The sequence below is a fragment of the Lynx rufus genome, unplaced genomic scaffold (assembly GCF_022079265.1).
Source record: "Lynx rufus isolate CCGP_SWC_20201006 ecotype Redwood Valley unplaced genomic scaffold, mLynRuf1.p SCAF_4, whole genome shotgun sequence".
In the NCBI taxonomy this organism is placed as follows: domain Eukaryota; kingdom Metazoa; phylum Chordata; class Mammalia; order Carnivora; family Felidae; genus Lynx; species Lynx rufus.
Window position 1 is genome coordinate 54858096 of NW_025814856.1, and position 17522 is coordinate 54875617.

The window sequence follows — 17522 nt, forward strand, 5'->3', positions numbered from 1 at the left end:
TAGATGTAAAACTTCTCCCCCAAATATTAGTAAATTGAATCCAGCAAAAGAGAAAAATAATAGTACCTCATGACAAAGTGGAGTTTATCCCAGGAATGCAAGGCTGGCTCAACATTTGAAATCAACATAATTCACCATATTAAGAAAATAAAAAGAAACCCACACATATATGGCCAATTGATTTTTTACACAAGTACCAAGGCAACATAACAGAGAAGAGGACATCGTCTCAAAAAATGGCACTCGAACAACTGGATATCCATATGCAAAATAGATAAACTTCAACTCTCACTTTGTACCTTAAACAAACATTAGTTCAAAGTAGATCATTGGCCTAAATACAAAACATAAAACTATAAAACTGTGAAGGAGAACTTTGTGACATTGGGTTAGACCAGGTTTTCTCAGTCAGCACTACTGACATTTTGGACTACTTAATTCTTTCTTGTGTGTGGTGGTGCAGGTTGTTTTGTGCATCGTAGGATGTTTAGCAGCATCTCTGACCCCTACTCAGTAGATAGCAGTAGCAATCCCTCTCACATTGTAAAGATTAAAAAATGTCTCCAGGGTGTTTGAGTGACTCAACCACTTAAGCATCTGACTCTTGATTTCAGCTCAGGTCATGATCTCACAGCTGGTAGGATAGAAACCATGTCAAGCTCTGCACTGTCAATGCAGGATTCTCTTTCTCTCTCTCTATCTCCCCTGCTCACTCATGTGTGTGCACACGCATGTGTATGCACGCTGTCTCTCAAAATAAAGAAATAAACTTAAAAAAACAACTCTCAAAATATGGCCAAATGTCCTCTGGGGATCAGAATTGTCTCTGGTTGAGAACCACTGGCTTAGGCAAAGAGTTTTTAGACATGACACCAAAATCACAATCCAGAAAAGAAAACAAAATACATTAGACTACATCAAAATAAATTTGCTCAAACAAAACAAAACAAAACAAGCCAGACTGGGAAAAATATTGCAAGTCAAGTTTCTGATAAAGGACTTATATCCAGAATAAGGAACTCTCTCAAAACTTGACAGTACAAATAGCCCAATTTGAAAATGTGCAAAAGATCTGAACAGACATTTTACCAAATGATGGTAAGTAAGCCCATGGAAAGATGCTCAACATCATTAGTTATTAGAGAAATGCAAATTAAAATGATAATGAGATATCACTGCACATCTATTAGAATGGGTAAAATATATAATTTTTACTGTTTATTTATTTTTGACAGAGAGACAGAGTGTGAGCAGGGAAGGATCAGAGAGAAGGAGATACAGAATCCAAAGCAGGCTCCAGGCTCCAAGCTGTCAGCACAGAGCCTGACTCAGGGCTCGAATTCATGGACCATGAGATCATGACCTGAGCTGAAGTCAGACGCTTAACCAACTGAGCCACCCAGGTGCCCCTAGAATGGGTAAAATATTTTTTTTTAAGTTGAGGATGCCAATTACTGACAAAGATTTGAAGCAACTGGAACCCTCATACATTGCTGAGAGTAATGTATAACGGTACAGCTACTTGAGCAGTTTGGCAGTTTCTTATAAAGTTAAACATAGATTTACAATCTAAGAGCCAGCAATCTAGCTCTTAAGTATTTGCTTAAGTAAATTGAAAGCCCATGATCACATGAAGTTCTTGGGTATTTACAGCAATTTTATTCATAATCACCAAAAACTGAAAATATTCCAAATGTCTTTTAATAGGTGAATGGATAAATTATCTTTTTATCCATCCAGGCCATGCAATACACGCACAAAAGAGTTAACATAAAAGGCTACTATCTTTAGAAGGACCTGCTTACAAGGTTGGCCCTTTGCCGATGTCTAGAAACCTGGCACTTGAACCATTTCCTACGCTATGCCCACACTGTGTAAACAATGTGACTTATGTCGAACACCTGCTTTCCTTCTAGCAGTCTGGAATTTTGATATTTGCTAGGCAGAGAGTGTCTATGTGACTATCACTCAATAAAAACCTTGGGTTCTGAGTCTTTAATGGGCATGATTGGGCAGAGATATTGCATACATTACTACATTTTCACATTTTTCACTGCTAGAGAAAGGAGCTTGCTTGGTGCATCCCCTCACAGGAGGGAGAGAGCATAAAGAAGTCTGTGTATGGATTTATCCAGATTCTACCTGTGTCTTTTACCCTTGCTGATCCTGTCATGTATCCTTTCACTATAATACCTTATACATGAATGCTTCCATATGCTGAATCCCATGAGTTCTGGTAAATCTCTGAATGTGGGAGTAGTGCAGGGGCCCCCTGAAATAGAATACTACTCAGCAATAAAAAGAAATGAACTGTTGATACATGCAACAACATGAATAAATCTTCCATGCATTATGCTAAGTGAAAGAAGCTAAACTCAAAAGGCCATACACAGTATAATTCCTTTCATATGACATTTTAGAAAATACAAAACTATAGCTACAAAGAACAGGTCAGTGGTAGTTAGGGATTAAGGGTGAGTGAAGAGTTTGACTACAGAGGGGCAGCATGAGGGAATTTGTGCGTGTTGGGGGTAGGAGGTGATAAAACTGTTCTGTATGTCTTGGCTATGGTGGTGGTTATACAACTCCATCCATTTGTCAAAACTCATAGACTTATACACCAAAAAGAGTAAAGCTTACTGTAAGTAAATTAAAAATAAATTTAAATTGTAATATAACTAACTGCCTTTCTATATAACCAGCAACAAATTAAAAAATTAAATTAAAAACATAATTTATAATAGCAACAAAAACTACTAAAAACTTTAAAATAAACCTAATGAAAGACACATAACTCTGTGTTGAAAACTATAAACCAGAGAAAGATTAGAGAAGACATAAATAAATAAAAATCTATACTACTCACAGATTGAAATACTACGATATTACAAAGACATTAACAATCCAGTTGAAATGCCAAGATACATTTTTTACCAACAAGGTGATTCTAAACCTATATGGAAATATAAACTACAAGGGACAGCAAAACAATTTAGAACAACAAAGTATTAGTACGTACTCTGCTGTATATCAATGCTTGTTATAAAGCTATAATAATTAATTGGACAGCCTGGTATTGGTAAAAGACTGGAAAAAGAGGAAACAAAATAAGGAGTCCAGAAAACGTCCTCTGTGTGATTTACACACATAGAGCCCCTCTATGTGTAATTTATATACATAGAGCCCCTTAATTTGTGACAAACTTTGCACCAAAAAGCTTAGGGAAGTTACAATCTTTTCAAAAGGGGATGCTGGATCAGTAAGACAGATATAGATAAGTATAGATAGATAGGTATAGATAGATATAGATATAGATATAGATATAGATATAGATATAGATATAGATGGGAAAGATTAAAAGTTGGCTCCTATTTCACATCACTACAGAAATCTCCAAGTGGAGGACAGATGTAATGTAAAAGTTAAAACAAAAAAGTTAACTAGGAAAGTTACTTTGTTGAATATTGTCATGTTCTCTGAAAAGTTCTTGAATAGGATATAAAAAGCTAATTACAAAGAAAAATATTGAAAATCGGACATTAAAATTTTCCAACTTCTGTTCCTCAATAGACACCATTACCAGAGTAAACGTAAGATCATTTGCAACGTGTGTAATGGACAAAAGTCTTGTACCCACAGCATACGAAGAACTCCAAAATATAAATCAAGAAAAGGCGAATGACTAGTACAAAAACAGACAAGGGAGCTAAACAGTCACCTTATAAAAGAGAATATACAAAATGGTCAATGCACAATCAAAGCGGTGCTCAACCTCGACAGTCACCAGGGAAACACAATGAAAATCCATATTGTAATTAAAATGGCAATGCCAAGCATTAGTGAGGATGGGGAGCCACTGGAACTGGTGGGAGTGACACTCAATACCACCACTCTAGAATATGGGCAGTCCCACAAGAAGTGGGACATGTACCTACCACCCTAGGACAGCAATATCACATCCAGGCATATACCAACAATAATTAAGGACACATGCTAACACTAGTGCAGTTTGCCATTACCAAAACTGTAAGCAACCCAGATATCCATTAACATTAGAATGCATAATTTGTAGTGTATTCAAAAATAGGTTATCATACAGCAATGAAAATGAGCAAAACACTGCTACACACAACTCATAATTATAATGTTGAGCAAAAGAGGCTAGATGCCAGTTACATACTGAATACTGTAGTTCCATTTCAATAAAGTTAAAAAGAACACAAACACTAATCTACAAAGCTAGAACTCTTCCCTTTGGGGAGGAAGCTGTGGGAGGGGACAAGAGGGTATTTCTAAGGAGCTGGTAATGTTCTATTTCTTGATTTGATTATAGGGTATGTTCACTTTGTGATATGCACTAAGCTATATACACTCAGGATTTGTTCATTTTTATGTATTTTTATATATATAGAAAATATATATTAATTGATAGTATATAAAATTAAAATAGAAAAATAGAAAAGACATGTATTTTATCTATTTTTTAAAGTTTAAAAACCCATAAATCTGATGGTGTCACTTGCTGTCTTAAAGTTATGGAATGATTTCCTATAACACTAACAAGGTCACCTGATGTGGCTCTTGGCTACCTCTCTGTCCTCAATTTACAGCCATCTCCCCTCTTTATCAACATGCTCTTCACTGGCCTTCTTACTTTCCCTAGCACATACCTAACTTGTTCTTGTCACAGGTCTCTATACTTGCTCTATCCTCTGCCTGCTAACCCTTCCCTGTCCTTCTCTGTGCCTACCTATTTCTCGTCATGGTTCCTCATTTATTTTCTTTAAGGTAATATAGTAAAAATTATTCTTTTTTTTCTAAATTTCTTGTCAAGTTAGCTAACATGCAGTGCATACAGGGTGCTCTTGGTTTCGGGAGTGGATTCCCATGATTCATGGCTCATATACAACACCCAGTGCTCATCCCCACAGGTGCCCTCCTCAATGCCCATCGTGGGTCCCCATTTAAATATCACCTCCTCAGAACTGCCTTCACTGACTATCTAATTTAGCACCTTCCCCAGACTTCCCACTCTCCACCCCTGGCATTAGTCAAAATTTTCCATAAAGGGCCAGATAGTAAATATTCTAGTCTTTGCAGGCCAGATGGTCTTAGTCATAATTACTCAACATTTCTGTCTTAGGGAAAGTAACTACAGGCAATATGTAAATGAGTGGGTGTGGCTATTCCAACAAAACCTTACTTATGGACCCTGATATTTAAACTTTATATCATTTCACATGTCATAAAATACTCTTCTTTTGATCTTTCCCCCCTAAGCATCTAAAAAGCTAAAAACTCTTCTTCACTTATAAAAAGGTAGGCGGTGGGGTTAGATTTGGTGAATGGCCCTACGTTGCCAACCTCTGCTTTAAGGTGACCCTAATTTACTTTCTTCCTAGGCTGTATCACTACCTAAAATGACTTCAACTCTTCTTGTATTTATTGTCTATCTTCTCACACCCCTAAAATTTCTGCTCCAAGAGGGAAGGGCCTCATCTGTTTCGTTCTTCATGGTGTGCCCACCGCCCATCACCATGTCTGACACATGGAGGCCAGAAGCAATGAAGGCCCAAGCCTACCTGGGTGTGATCATGGCTTTGGCTTGGGTCTTGATGGTCTTCCTCCAAGTGGGGCTCACAGAAATGGACCCATGCTCTTCCCTCAAAGACTCTCCAACTGAGGATTCAGGTCGGGCTGACCGAGATCGTAATAAAAGGACTTCTCCTGAGTATAAACTTGGCTTGGGGCCTCGCTCGACATAGGTACCCGATTTTACCTTGGTTCGATTGCTTTGTGCCTCTTCCTTAACCGGGTATTCTATGGTGAATAGGCCTGTTAACAGAAGACATGGCTGTCACTCTCCCTCATGGCCCAGCCTTCCCCGCCCTGCTATGAGGCTCTGCACATGAGCAGCCCTTCAGCTCATCTTCCTCTCCACTCCTCCACTCTCACACACTCACAAGCCAGGTCGCCTCCCTTCTGCTGTCTGGCATAGAACTCCACCCCAGTACAGTTAGTGGATTGGTAAATACTGGCTGAAATGTAAGAACAAATCAATCTTATTTCTACTCATTTGTTAAGACCCAGCTGAGATCCCTCTTCTGCCAAGGAGCCTGCATTTCATTCAGTTCTGTGTCCTCCACAGCACTCATAGAGGCTGGGTATACAATGCATCCATGCTGTTCCCTTCCCTGAGAATGCTGTTCCCTATATCTCCAGATTTAAGTAGTTTCCATCTACTTTCTTTGTTGTGTTTATTTGTATTCTTGTTTTGCTTCTCCTACTAGACTTGAAAACTTCTGAGGCCCAGGACCTTTCATTCCTTCATTCACTTACCAGATGTTTATTGGATGCTAGACATATAGAGATGACCCAAAACAGGGTTCCCTACCTCTGAGAACTCCTAGCAGGGATACAGGGGGGATGGACAAGCAAAGAACTATTCATAATGCTAGGTAGTAAGATTTATAATTAGAGCACATTTTACATATGCTGTGGGAACCCAAAGGAGCATATGACTCATTCAGCTTAGGGAACCAGGGAAGGCTTTCTGGAGGAGGAGTACAGCTGAACTGAGTCTTTAGGGATGAGGAAAAACTCCTGGGAACACAGCCCCCTGGTGCCCAGCCAGGGTGGCATGGAATGGAAGTCACTGTTCCTCTGTCCCCAGGCCCATCAGCAGGAAGAAAGTCTAGATGTGGGAGCAGTTTTGAGGTCACCAGGCTGGCCCCACGGGGAACCCTGTAGCCTAACAAGGACAGACTGGTGAGCTGGCTGCTTTTTTCCCTTATACTGAGATTGTCCGCAAGGAGAGGAACAGGGTCTACAAATGGATGACGGGCAATATGGGAGAGCTGAAAGGTGAACCAGATGGGGACAGAGAGAGTTATAGAACAATGATGGGAGGTCCAGGAAAATAAGACAACCACAGGAGACACTGAGGACACATGGGACCATGCTCAGAAAACTGAAGGTGGCAAAGGCCACCACTACTTGAGACATGGCCCTGAGCAAGTACCCTTGCTTCGGGAGCCTGAGCCTTGTTACCCCATCTACTGATGAGGAGGTCGCCCTGCCCACCCACCTCCCCAGGTGGTAAAAAGCTGTCCTCAGAGATGCCTTGCAGGTGACCCAGGATTTAGGAAGTTATCTGACAGGCATCACTCTACTTTCCTGCTCCTTACCTGCTGCCAACAAGACAGAATTCATAAACTGTGACACTGTCTTTTGAAACCGCTTCTTGATCCCCACTAGGGCTCGGCTCATCTTAGACATCTTGTCGTCCATGCGGGTCAGCAGCTGGGGAGAGGCCAAGGGGGAGAGCATTGTTGCCTCCCCGCCAGGAGCCCAGGAGCCATTGGCTCAGCCCACCAACAACTAGGCCTTGCTCCAGCTTGGAGGATGTGCTGTCCCCTCTGCCTGGGACACAGCCTTCTCCCCCTGCACTCAGGGAATTCCTGCACATCAGCCCAACCTGACTCAAATGTCCCCTTGTGGGAGGGCTTCCCTCCAGGAAGCAAAACTGTTCCTTGCTCTCTATGTAGCCTGAAGTCAAAAGTTAGCCCTTTATGAAGTAACTGGATGCATATGAGGCTGTCTCCCCCACTGGACTGTAAGCTCTTCAAGGGCAGGGACCGGATCTTGGTCTCTTTGGTGTCTGAGTGCCTGTCATGCAGAAGGTGCTCAATTAATGCTTGTTGCATTATGAATAACTAGATAGACAAGGGCCTCTTTGGAGTCCTTGCTGCCAGTCCCCCTCTATATGCATTCCCCAGAGTCCCTTTGTCCCCTACAGCTGCCAGGACATCTCAGATGAGAAACTGTGATCAAGCTTACGTAGATTGGTTCCTGTAGGGCACAAAGGCCCAGGCCTCTTGCCTCAGTTCGGGACTACCCTGAAAGGCCATTCTGGCTCTGAGGCCCTCTGTAGGACAGCGAGGCCTTTGCTGGGGCTGCCCCACCGTTCAACCTCTACCTCTGCTACAGCATTTCAGAGGCATGTGGAATGAGGCTCAGATCTCGGAGTTCATGACAGTCGGGGTCTGACCTTTTCCCCAGGAAGCCTTTGTTGATTTCCTCAGCCAGGGGAAGTGCTCTCCATGCTAAACCAGCATAAGGGCCCATTGCTGTCCTTTCCACCCTGGGCCTGGCCATTTTGTACTTTCTTTATCTCTCAATGTGACTGGCCCCTCCAAGGCAGGATCTTTGCTTTCTATATCTCCTGCTTAATACAGAGCAGTTGCAGAAAAAATTTTCTTCAGTGGAATTGAAGCCTCAAGTAGAGAGAATGGGATGGATGGGGGACAGATTTTCTGAAGTGTGACGAAGTCAGTCTATAGATTCTTCTTTGCCCTGCAGTCAGGACTTCTGTAAAGGATGCCCCAATTAATAGCAAAGCTTCAACCATCCTTCTGGTTGTTGGCCCCAGCTGCTGCTTCTGGGCTAATTTTATTTATTTATTTATTTGTAATTTATACTCAGCCTGCTTCCAATAAGGTTTTGAGGTGGCACTCTGGGCTAATAAAACATTTAAATTGAGGTGTTGCCTCACTTCCAAAGTGCTGCCTTGATAGAAATATTTAGTGAGAAGCCTGGCTGCAGGGCTGTAAAAGCTAGGACTGCCATCCTGCCTGTCACTCTGATAGGTGGCTCCTTCCAAGGTGATGGGTGTCTGGGGAAGCCATTTAACAAGCTTCTCAGTGACGGGAACTTTGTGGAAGGAGGCCACCCTAATCCCCACCCTCAGCTTTTCTAGACTGCCATGGATTTTGCTGATGAGTCATAACTAGCCCCAAACACACAGACCTAGAAAAGGTTGAATGGATTGTAAAAGTCCCAGGATGGGAGTGTGTGGAAGCCAGGCAGGCCCTTACATGTCACTATAAAGATGGGGACACTGAGTCCCAGAAAGGGAAGGGACTAGCCCAAGGCTCTATGGCCCCTTCCTAGCCTAGGCGAGCCTGCACAATCAGCAAGTATTCTCAGGGGCCCCTTGTAGCTCTGATGGTCCAAGAATCTACGATGAACCAATTTTCTGGACCTTAGGATTTCATGTAAAAATATTCCAAGATGCTTAACTTGGCAGCTAAAGTCAACATTTGAGAATTGTGTTACCTACAATAAAGTTGATATTTCCTCATTTATTGGAGTTTGTCTAGTCAGAAATCTGTGTTCTCAAACAGAAGGGGTTATTACCTTGTCACTTTTATGGCAAGTCAGTCTTCTTGGTCAATATCAATGACTATAGACTAGAACACAGCACTGTTTTCAGAAGCTGTTTTAATGTATTGGTCTGCTTATCCCTATGCTAAATGTCGCCAAGACAATTGTGCTTTTTGAGTTATGATGTCCTTTTAAATAGCTTTCCAGGTTTCTACCACACTGTCAAACTGCCTCTGTGAGCTTCTCTTATGAAGATGCCACCTTCTAGACCACATGGTCCAGCACAAATAAAATACAAGCTACACATGTGGTTGTAAACATTCCTGTAGCCACATAAAAAAGCTCTTAAAGGTGAAATTAATCCAAGTAACTATTTTATCTAACCCAATATATCAAAAAATGATGGTTTTAACATAGAATCAAACTATTCATGAGAAATTTTTACATTTTCTTTCCATGCCAAGTCTTTGAAATGCAGCATGCATTTTCACTTATGGCCCATCTCCATCTGGGCTTGTCACATTGCAAGTGCTCAGTAACCATCTGTGGCTTGTGGCTACCATATAGACAGGACTCTGTCGTGGACTTCTGGATTTCTAGGTTTAGCTTCTAAGATTGTGTTTAGGTAAGACAAAATAAGACTTGAATTACTAAGGGGCTTTCCTAGTCCCAGAGGGCATGTTTGGTATTTGGACATAGAGTGACCTCTCTTGGGTTGGCTGTTCATGGGGTTCTTTAATTGCTTACATCCTGGTTCTCAGCTATGATCCAGGCTGCAGCAATTGCCAGACAAGAGGTTGCCAGGAAAATGAAACATTATTGCAACTTTATGGGAAAGAACAATTCTCTAATACCCGCTGCCTTTGGTAAGAAAAGTAAGCTCACGTTTTTTTTTTACACAGCTGAAAAAGCTTTTTAAGAAATATAGACATATGACCTCATATATCGTGTGTACTTAGTCACATAACAGCAACTTTTAGAGTAATAGCATGGAACCAAATGGGCAGGGTGGACTCATCAATAAGCATGATCGTCATCTTAGCCCATATGGAGTCAGAACCCTGGGGTTCTTTTGCTCTTTGAAGTAATGAGTGCAGCCTGAAGTCACAGACATCTGAGTTTCCTCGGTGCTCCTATGAGGCCCCTTTAAGTGACACACTCTCTCCTGGTACCCCAGTGACTCCCACAGTGCCCCCTCCCTAGCACACTGCACCAATCCGGCTGGATTACAGCGGGTTGTTGAAGGTTTTGCCCCCTTCCATTAGACCAAAGATACCTTAGAGACTAGAGGGAGTGAGATTTCTTCCATTTCTACATCCCTGCAGCCAACTTGGCACACTGCAAGTGCTAATAAATGTTTACTGAATTACTTAATGGATTAATGAAGTTGAAATCCTGCTGAAATGAAAAGGCAGTGAAAAACAGGTGCAATGCTCTCTTCCAAGAAAAACACAGGTGTTCTGTGCCTTATTCAAATAGCATGGGCCCCTAGCAAATGCCTGCCTCCATGTCTGCATGTAAAGTGAGAACTTTGGGCTGGCTTCGCCTCATGGGCTCTGTCAGCTTTGTGAGTCTATGAGCCTTGGTGGCAAATGCCCCTGCGGGCCAAGAGCCTTGCTCAGCTCAAGAGAGGAACACGGGGAGGGTGAACTGCCCTCTGGATGGTCACATAACTGATCACGCAAACCTGGACACTATTGAGAGTGAAAGGGGATGCTATTAACAATTCCTCCGGGCTGGCAGGTATAAACTGGGACTGGCCCTGGGGAAACTGGGAGGTGTGGTCCTCCTGCTACTGTTCCAAGGAGGCTTCCCCAGTGGAATCCCAGCAAAGCGCTCTGTGCAATGCAAGTGGTCTGCTCCACTAATGAGCCCTTGGTTATCCCAGTCTCAAGGTATATGTCAACTGTTCCCTACTAGACTGTAAACCCCTCAGGGATCAGGGACTGTGTCCTCTCTATCCTCTCCAATCTCGCTCCACAATGTTGACTAGGGACCAGGTACATATAAAGATCCATGAAGACACAGCAAATGGAAGAAGTGAGCTTCTAGTCTCCACTGTTTGCTCACCCACCAACAAATACTTAGTAAGTACTTAATTTGAAGCAGTCCTTGTGCTGGGGCTCTGGTGAAACAGACATCAGTAGGAACCACAGGAAATTCCCAATCTGGTAGAGTAGATAGGCTTACAAATAAAGGAGTGCTAGAATAGAGATGAGTCATGACTGGGAGGGCCGAGCAGAGGGAGAGGTAGACTCTCCTTGGGATGGGAAAGGGGGTGGTGGAGAGGGTCATCATCACACGTTGGTAGTAATTCATTCCAGTATCATCTCTCTCTCTTCTGGTAACAGCGCCATGATGTTCCTGCCTCATCCATCATGCAGGTGGTATACCTGGGGCTGATCATGCCCTGGCTCTCAGGATGGACATGACACTTGAGCCTAGCCTGCGAGAGCAACATGCGCTCCTGGCCATGGGGGCCATTTTAAGCAGAGGCAGCAATGTTGGTGCTTCTACTGAAGCACTTAGGAAAGAGAAGCCCTTTTTATCCTAGGAAGAACAAAGCTCATAGAATACCAAGCCCAGAGATGCCCATGACAATCTTGTTACCATAAGGAGAGAAACTCTCTGAGAACGAAACCAACAAAATGGAAAGCAGAGCCAAGAGATGGGAAGATCTGATGGAATCATTTGAGATCCTGGATTCACCCGTGCCTAAAGCTGCTTACTGATAGACTTTTCAGTTTACTGAGCCAATACAGTCTGTCTTTATGTTTAAGCCAATCTGCATTGGATACAATCACAATTGAAAGACTTCTAACAGGTAGAAGTTTCACGGAGAAGATGGTACTAACATCAGGTAGTGAATGATGATGAGTAGGAGTCCATTAGTCAGAGAAAGAGGTAGGGCCCTGCCTAGGGCAGGGGTGGAGGAAGAGGAGGAGCATAGGCATTGAAATATGGGGTGGCAATTCACATTGAGATACCCTGGGGTCAGGCCTGGGGACCTGGTCTGCTTTGGCTTACCCGTTTATCCTGCGCTACTCCATGCGGACAATTGTTGGCTGAAACAGAGAGTGTTATTGTCTCATTTAGGGAGGTGAAGGTGACTATGATGGAGTCCTGGCTCAGAACCGTCAGCTTAATTTGTTCATTCACCTGAAGATGAAGAAACCAATACTTAGTGGATCTCTGCTTCTATTATCCATACCCCACTCCTTACTCTCCACAAAGCATAAAATCCCTCCTGGCTTGGGACTGAGATAGCTGTAAGATCTTTCCAGTTCTTATGTTGGAATTTAGCTTTCATGGAGAAGAAAGAACGCCAGTCTTTCTTTGGGGGATTGGCAGAAAAAGTAACTGATGCCTTCCTACCCCTGCCCCTTCACTTTCCAGCCCAAGCTTGGAACCAACTGTGAAAGAGACATAGGAGTCTACAGGCGAATCAGCTTTGGTTCTAGTAGAGTTGGGTGGAAATGCAGCTTGGGTCATAAGCCTACACTATATCTGAATCAGACAACATGTCCACCCAGGCACCAATTCTGACTATGAACCTTGGTCTAGAGCATGCAGAGCTGCCTCTGGAAGCTGACAACATGGCAGGAGGCATCAGAATGCACCCCTCCACAGGTGGGCGGGCAGATGACAAAAGGGAACCCAGCAGGGGCTGAGCCACACATACTCAGTCTTCTCCCCTCAATCACCACATGTCACTACTCTTCCCCTGAAGAGGAGCCAAAGGAACCTACCCACCCCCGCCCCTTTTTAAAATCACTTCCAAAAGGGTGGGATTTTCTATGTAGCAATCCCAGATAGGAACAGGGAGAGGATGAGCTGCCTTTATGGCAACTCACTCCTTTCTGAGAATTTTGTGTTCTAGAAGTAAGTCTGAGTTCTGCCTCTGTTAGCAAACTACTGACCTTCTATGAAGCTCAAATTCCTCAACAGGAAATAGGTGAAAGGCTAATATTAGGTTCAAATGAGATAAAGATCATGGAAGTGACAATGACCCATCACACACAAGAGCAGATACTGTCAGGATGTGTCAGCACAACTCCAGTGTGAGGTCCCTGGATGGTTCATGTGTACAGAGAGTTATGTATACACAGTGGCCCTACCTATGTAGGTACCTGTGTGGTGACGTGTTCTTCCATTTTCAAAGTCCCTGACCTACATGTACCCAAGGACTCCTCTGAACTAAGCAAATACTCTTCATTTTGCTTCTTCCATTTAATTCTACTATCCCACTTGTTGGCCCCAAGGTCTACACTCAATTTCCTCATGACTGAATCCCTTCCTTATACTCCACAGTCTGAATGATAGTACTCTCCAGCACCTAGAAAATATTTACTCCATGGCTGTCTTCTTGCCAAGCCTTTTGACATCTTCAAATTTGTTGATCACTTCCACTTAAGAAAAACCCTACCCTCTCCTGTTCTCCTTCTAGAGACTGTAGTAGAGAGCTGTGGTTGACAGCTTAAGTGCTACAGCTGGACAGGGTTCAAGTCCCAGTGTAGCTACTTACCAGAGGAGCAATTTTAGGCAAATTGGTTGGCTTCTCCGAGCCTGGGGACAGTAACAGAAGCTTTATCCTAGGGGACTGAGCAGATTTCCTGGGGTAAAACATGCACAAGTCTTAGCACAGTACAACTGTTATTTATTATCCCTGCTTCCTGGATGATTTCTCTACAAGCTCATTCACTGCTCATCTTCTTGGGAGTTCATGAGCCAGTCTATCACATATATCTGTCCTCTCTAATCTCTCACCCTTAGCAAGGATTAGGTCACAAAAGGCACTGAGCCAAATCAGCACATCTAAAACTATATTGATGTCCGATCCTTCAGAAATTTCTGTTTCCACCCAAGCACATACTCCACTGTGGAGTCATCTATACTTCTCTTTCCTCTCATTTATCCCTATAGCCTGTGCCTGAATGTCACTGAATCCTTCTATTGAAATGGCTCCTTTAAAATATATTGCTGCTGCCCTTCATCGTGTCAGACCTGGCTAGTAACTCCATAACCAGTCTTTGTACAATCCCATCCACTGATCTTTCCCTTACTAGTCAGCTTTCCACACAAATGCTGGACAAACCATGCCAGCCATCAACTTAGAAACTAACCGGCTGGTTATACTATACTTCCAGTATAGCTGAGTCAGCTCCTAACAGGCTGACCCTCTCACAGAACTTGAAAAAAAATACAAAAAAAACCCCAATGACCCAAAGGCTCTGATGAATAAACAAAAGCAGGCAAATTTTGAAGAATCAAAACTTAAAAGAAAGGGCTAGCATGGGATGAATTTCCACTCTACAGTTTTAGCCTGAAGGCAAACTGCAGTCATGGCCAAAACACTACCATCTTTCTGGCCCAGAGAACCAAAGGTCTAAACCTGTGGAAATTATAATCACAAAAAAGTAAGGAAAAAATTCCAGAAGGGACAGTGCCAAAGAAATAGATGCCCAAATCCTATGAATAAACCATCCATATCCCTGGCTAATCACTGAACCATGCATGAGTAGTGAAGACGCAAGACAGCTAACTGCTAGGGAATCAGAAAAGCTGAACTGAGATGTGAGCTCCTGCCCACTGTGGTAAGACAAAGTTTGGGACGTGAGTCTAACCAAGTTCACTGCCTGCTAAAACAAAACTGTTAACACTCTTCAGAGAAATACATCAGAATTCAGACTCCACAATCCATAGATCCTCAGATAACCTACACAATGTCAGTGATCCAAAAGTACTCAACATGTAAAGAACTAGTAAAGTGTGAGCTATTCTCAAAATAACAGATAACCAATCCTGTCTGGTATGTCCCAGATGTTGAAATTATTAGACAAGAACTTTAAGGCAGCTAATTTAACTGTACTCAATGAAGCCAAGGAAATTATATTTGTAATAATGGAAAAAATAGGAAATCTCAGCACAGAAATAGACAATATAAAAAAAACCTCAATGGAAATTCTAGACTGGAAAATACATATTTGAAATAAAAAAACTCACAGGATTAGATTAGCATAATAGCAGAATGAAGATGTCAGAATAAAAATCAATGAACTTGGGTGATAGATCTATAGAAATTATTCAATCTGAGAAGAGAAGAAAATAGGACCAGAATAAAGAAGGAGTATATTGAGACAATATTAAAAGCTATTAAAAAAAACATAATTGGAGTCTGGGGGAAAAGGAGAGAGATTGAGCACATTTTCCCCTAAAATAATGACAGAAGATTTCCCAAATTGGGTGAAAGACACGAATTTACAAATTCAAGTAAACCTCCAACAGAACAAAGGCAACCACACCCGGACACATCATAGTCAAACTTAGAAAATCAAATTAAAGAAGAAATCTTGAAAGCAGCTAGAGAAAATGAACGACGATTTGAGTAACTACAGACTTCTCATCATAAACTTTAGAGGATATACACAGTGGAACAGCATCTTTAAAATGCTGGAAGGAAAAAAAATTCTGTTAACCCAGAATTCCACACCCAGCAAAGATATCCTTTCATAAAGATATTTTTTCACATTAAAGCAAACAGAATTTGTTGCCAGCAGATCTGCACACTTCAATAAATACTAAGGGAACTTATTCAGGCTGAAGAGAAATTATACTATGGGGAAACTTGGATTTTCAGAGGAATGCAAAACCCTGGAAATGGTAAATATCTGGGTGAAAACAAACTGTCCAATGCAGTCTGCAAGACAATAAGCAAATTCCTCAGCCTAACATCCAATACCTCTTACCTCCACCCCACAGAAGATACACCTCCTGCTCCCTCTTTCTTTTACAAGAAGCACCTGTGAACTTTTTATTTTATTAAAAAAATTTTTTAATGTTTATTTTTGAGAAAGAGAGAGAGACAGACAGACAGGACATGAGTGGGGGAGGGGCAGAGAGAGAGAGGGAGACGCAGAATCTGAAGCAGGCTCCAAGGCTCTGAGCTGTCAGCACAGAGCCCGACGTGGGACTCAAACTCACAAACTGTGAGATCATGACCTGAGCCGAAGTCAGATGCTTAACTGACAGAGCCACCCAGGTGCCCCAAGAAGCACCTGTGATGCCATACAGAGTCCCAACTCCAAGTCTTTACAGATGCTATTCCTTCTACTCAGAATACTCTCCCTTCCTTCTATCTACATGAATCCTATGCACACATGTTCACATTACAATTCAAGGGACACCTCATCTTTCAGACCACTCCTGACTGCACTAGCCCTTGTTATGCATTTCTAGATGCAGCTCCAGGGGACAGAACAATGAACTGAACTACACTGCCAAAACACTTTAGTGATGTCAAAGCAACTTCCCCGCCATTATTTTATTTAGTTCTCACAAAAGCACTTTGTATTGATGAGGTAACCAATACTCAGGAGCTGAGTGATTTTCACAAAGCTTCACAGCCAGAGTCAGCAAGGCTGGCACTACACATGGCTTCTTAGACTCTCATTCCAGCTCTCTGTCCACTTGGTCACACTGATACATAAAACATGGTGCGTGTCTGCCACCAATTTATAATCTTTATGGATTATAAACTTTTCATAGAGCTGGAAAAAGTTTAATATTAAGGCAACAATTCAATATACCCCTAGATTGACAATCTCAGGCCTGGCCAAGCATCAGAAGTACTTGTGACAACTACAGAAATCTAGCATTCTTGACAGACCACCTGAATCAGAATCTCTCTGAGGCTATGCCTGGGGATCTGCATTTTTTAAAGTTCCATAGGTGGTTCTGATAAGCAACCAGAGCTGAGGACCTCTTCACTGCATGACTAATTATCAAATAACTAACCCAGACTGTGAGTACTATGAGAAGAGGCAAATGGATGTGGGCTGCAGTGCCATGATGGAGGGGAAGTATGAGCAGGGCTGTGAAGGAGGGGAAATTTGGATTGGTAGAGAGAGGAGGGAGAACACTTCAGGCCTATTCCCTAATAGGAAAGATGAGATATATTTAAGAGATTGAATGTTTCTGAGCAGAGGTGTGATCTATGGGAATTAGGATACAAGGATGAGAATCCAGTGGCCAATTTAGAGGATGAACAGAAAGGGCACAAGACAGACAATTAGGGGTAGGGTGTCTGAGCCCCACCACATACTCCTAGACTACTTCTGTCCATAATCCTTACCTTGAGGCTCTAAATATCAGGCCACCTTGAGTGTATTCTATGTTCTGTGATCTTTCTCTGAATTCCAACCCTATGAGCTTGTTTCTTCTCTCTCACAGCCCTTATTCTTCTCTATCCTGTGTTCTTATTACTCTCCTGGACTTTGGGATTCCTTGGGGGGCTTTGCTGATCTTTCTACCCCCAGATCAGTGATTCTCGATCAATAATAACTTTCTCCTCCAGGGGA

At 42.4% G+C, this 17522-nt stretch overlaps 1 protein-coding gene across 1 annotated transcript in view; it reads right to left on the reverse strand.

The window, feature by feature from the left end:
• Positions 1-17522, reverse strand: part of CUNH3orf20 (chromosome unknown C3orf20 homolog) — an 89258-nt gene that overhangs the window by 39902 nt on the left and 31834 nt on the right. Inside the window, exons 8-10 of the mRNA XM_047096211.1 lie at positions 12193-12324; positions 7188-7302; positions 5583-5835 (exon numbers count right to left, since the gene is read on the reverse strand). Coding sequence (XP_046952167.1) covers positions 5583-5835; positions 7188-7302; positions 12193-12324 — 500 coding nt within the window. The remainder of the gene's footprint in view (positions 1-5582; positions 5836-7187; positions 7303-12192; positions 12325-17522) is intronic.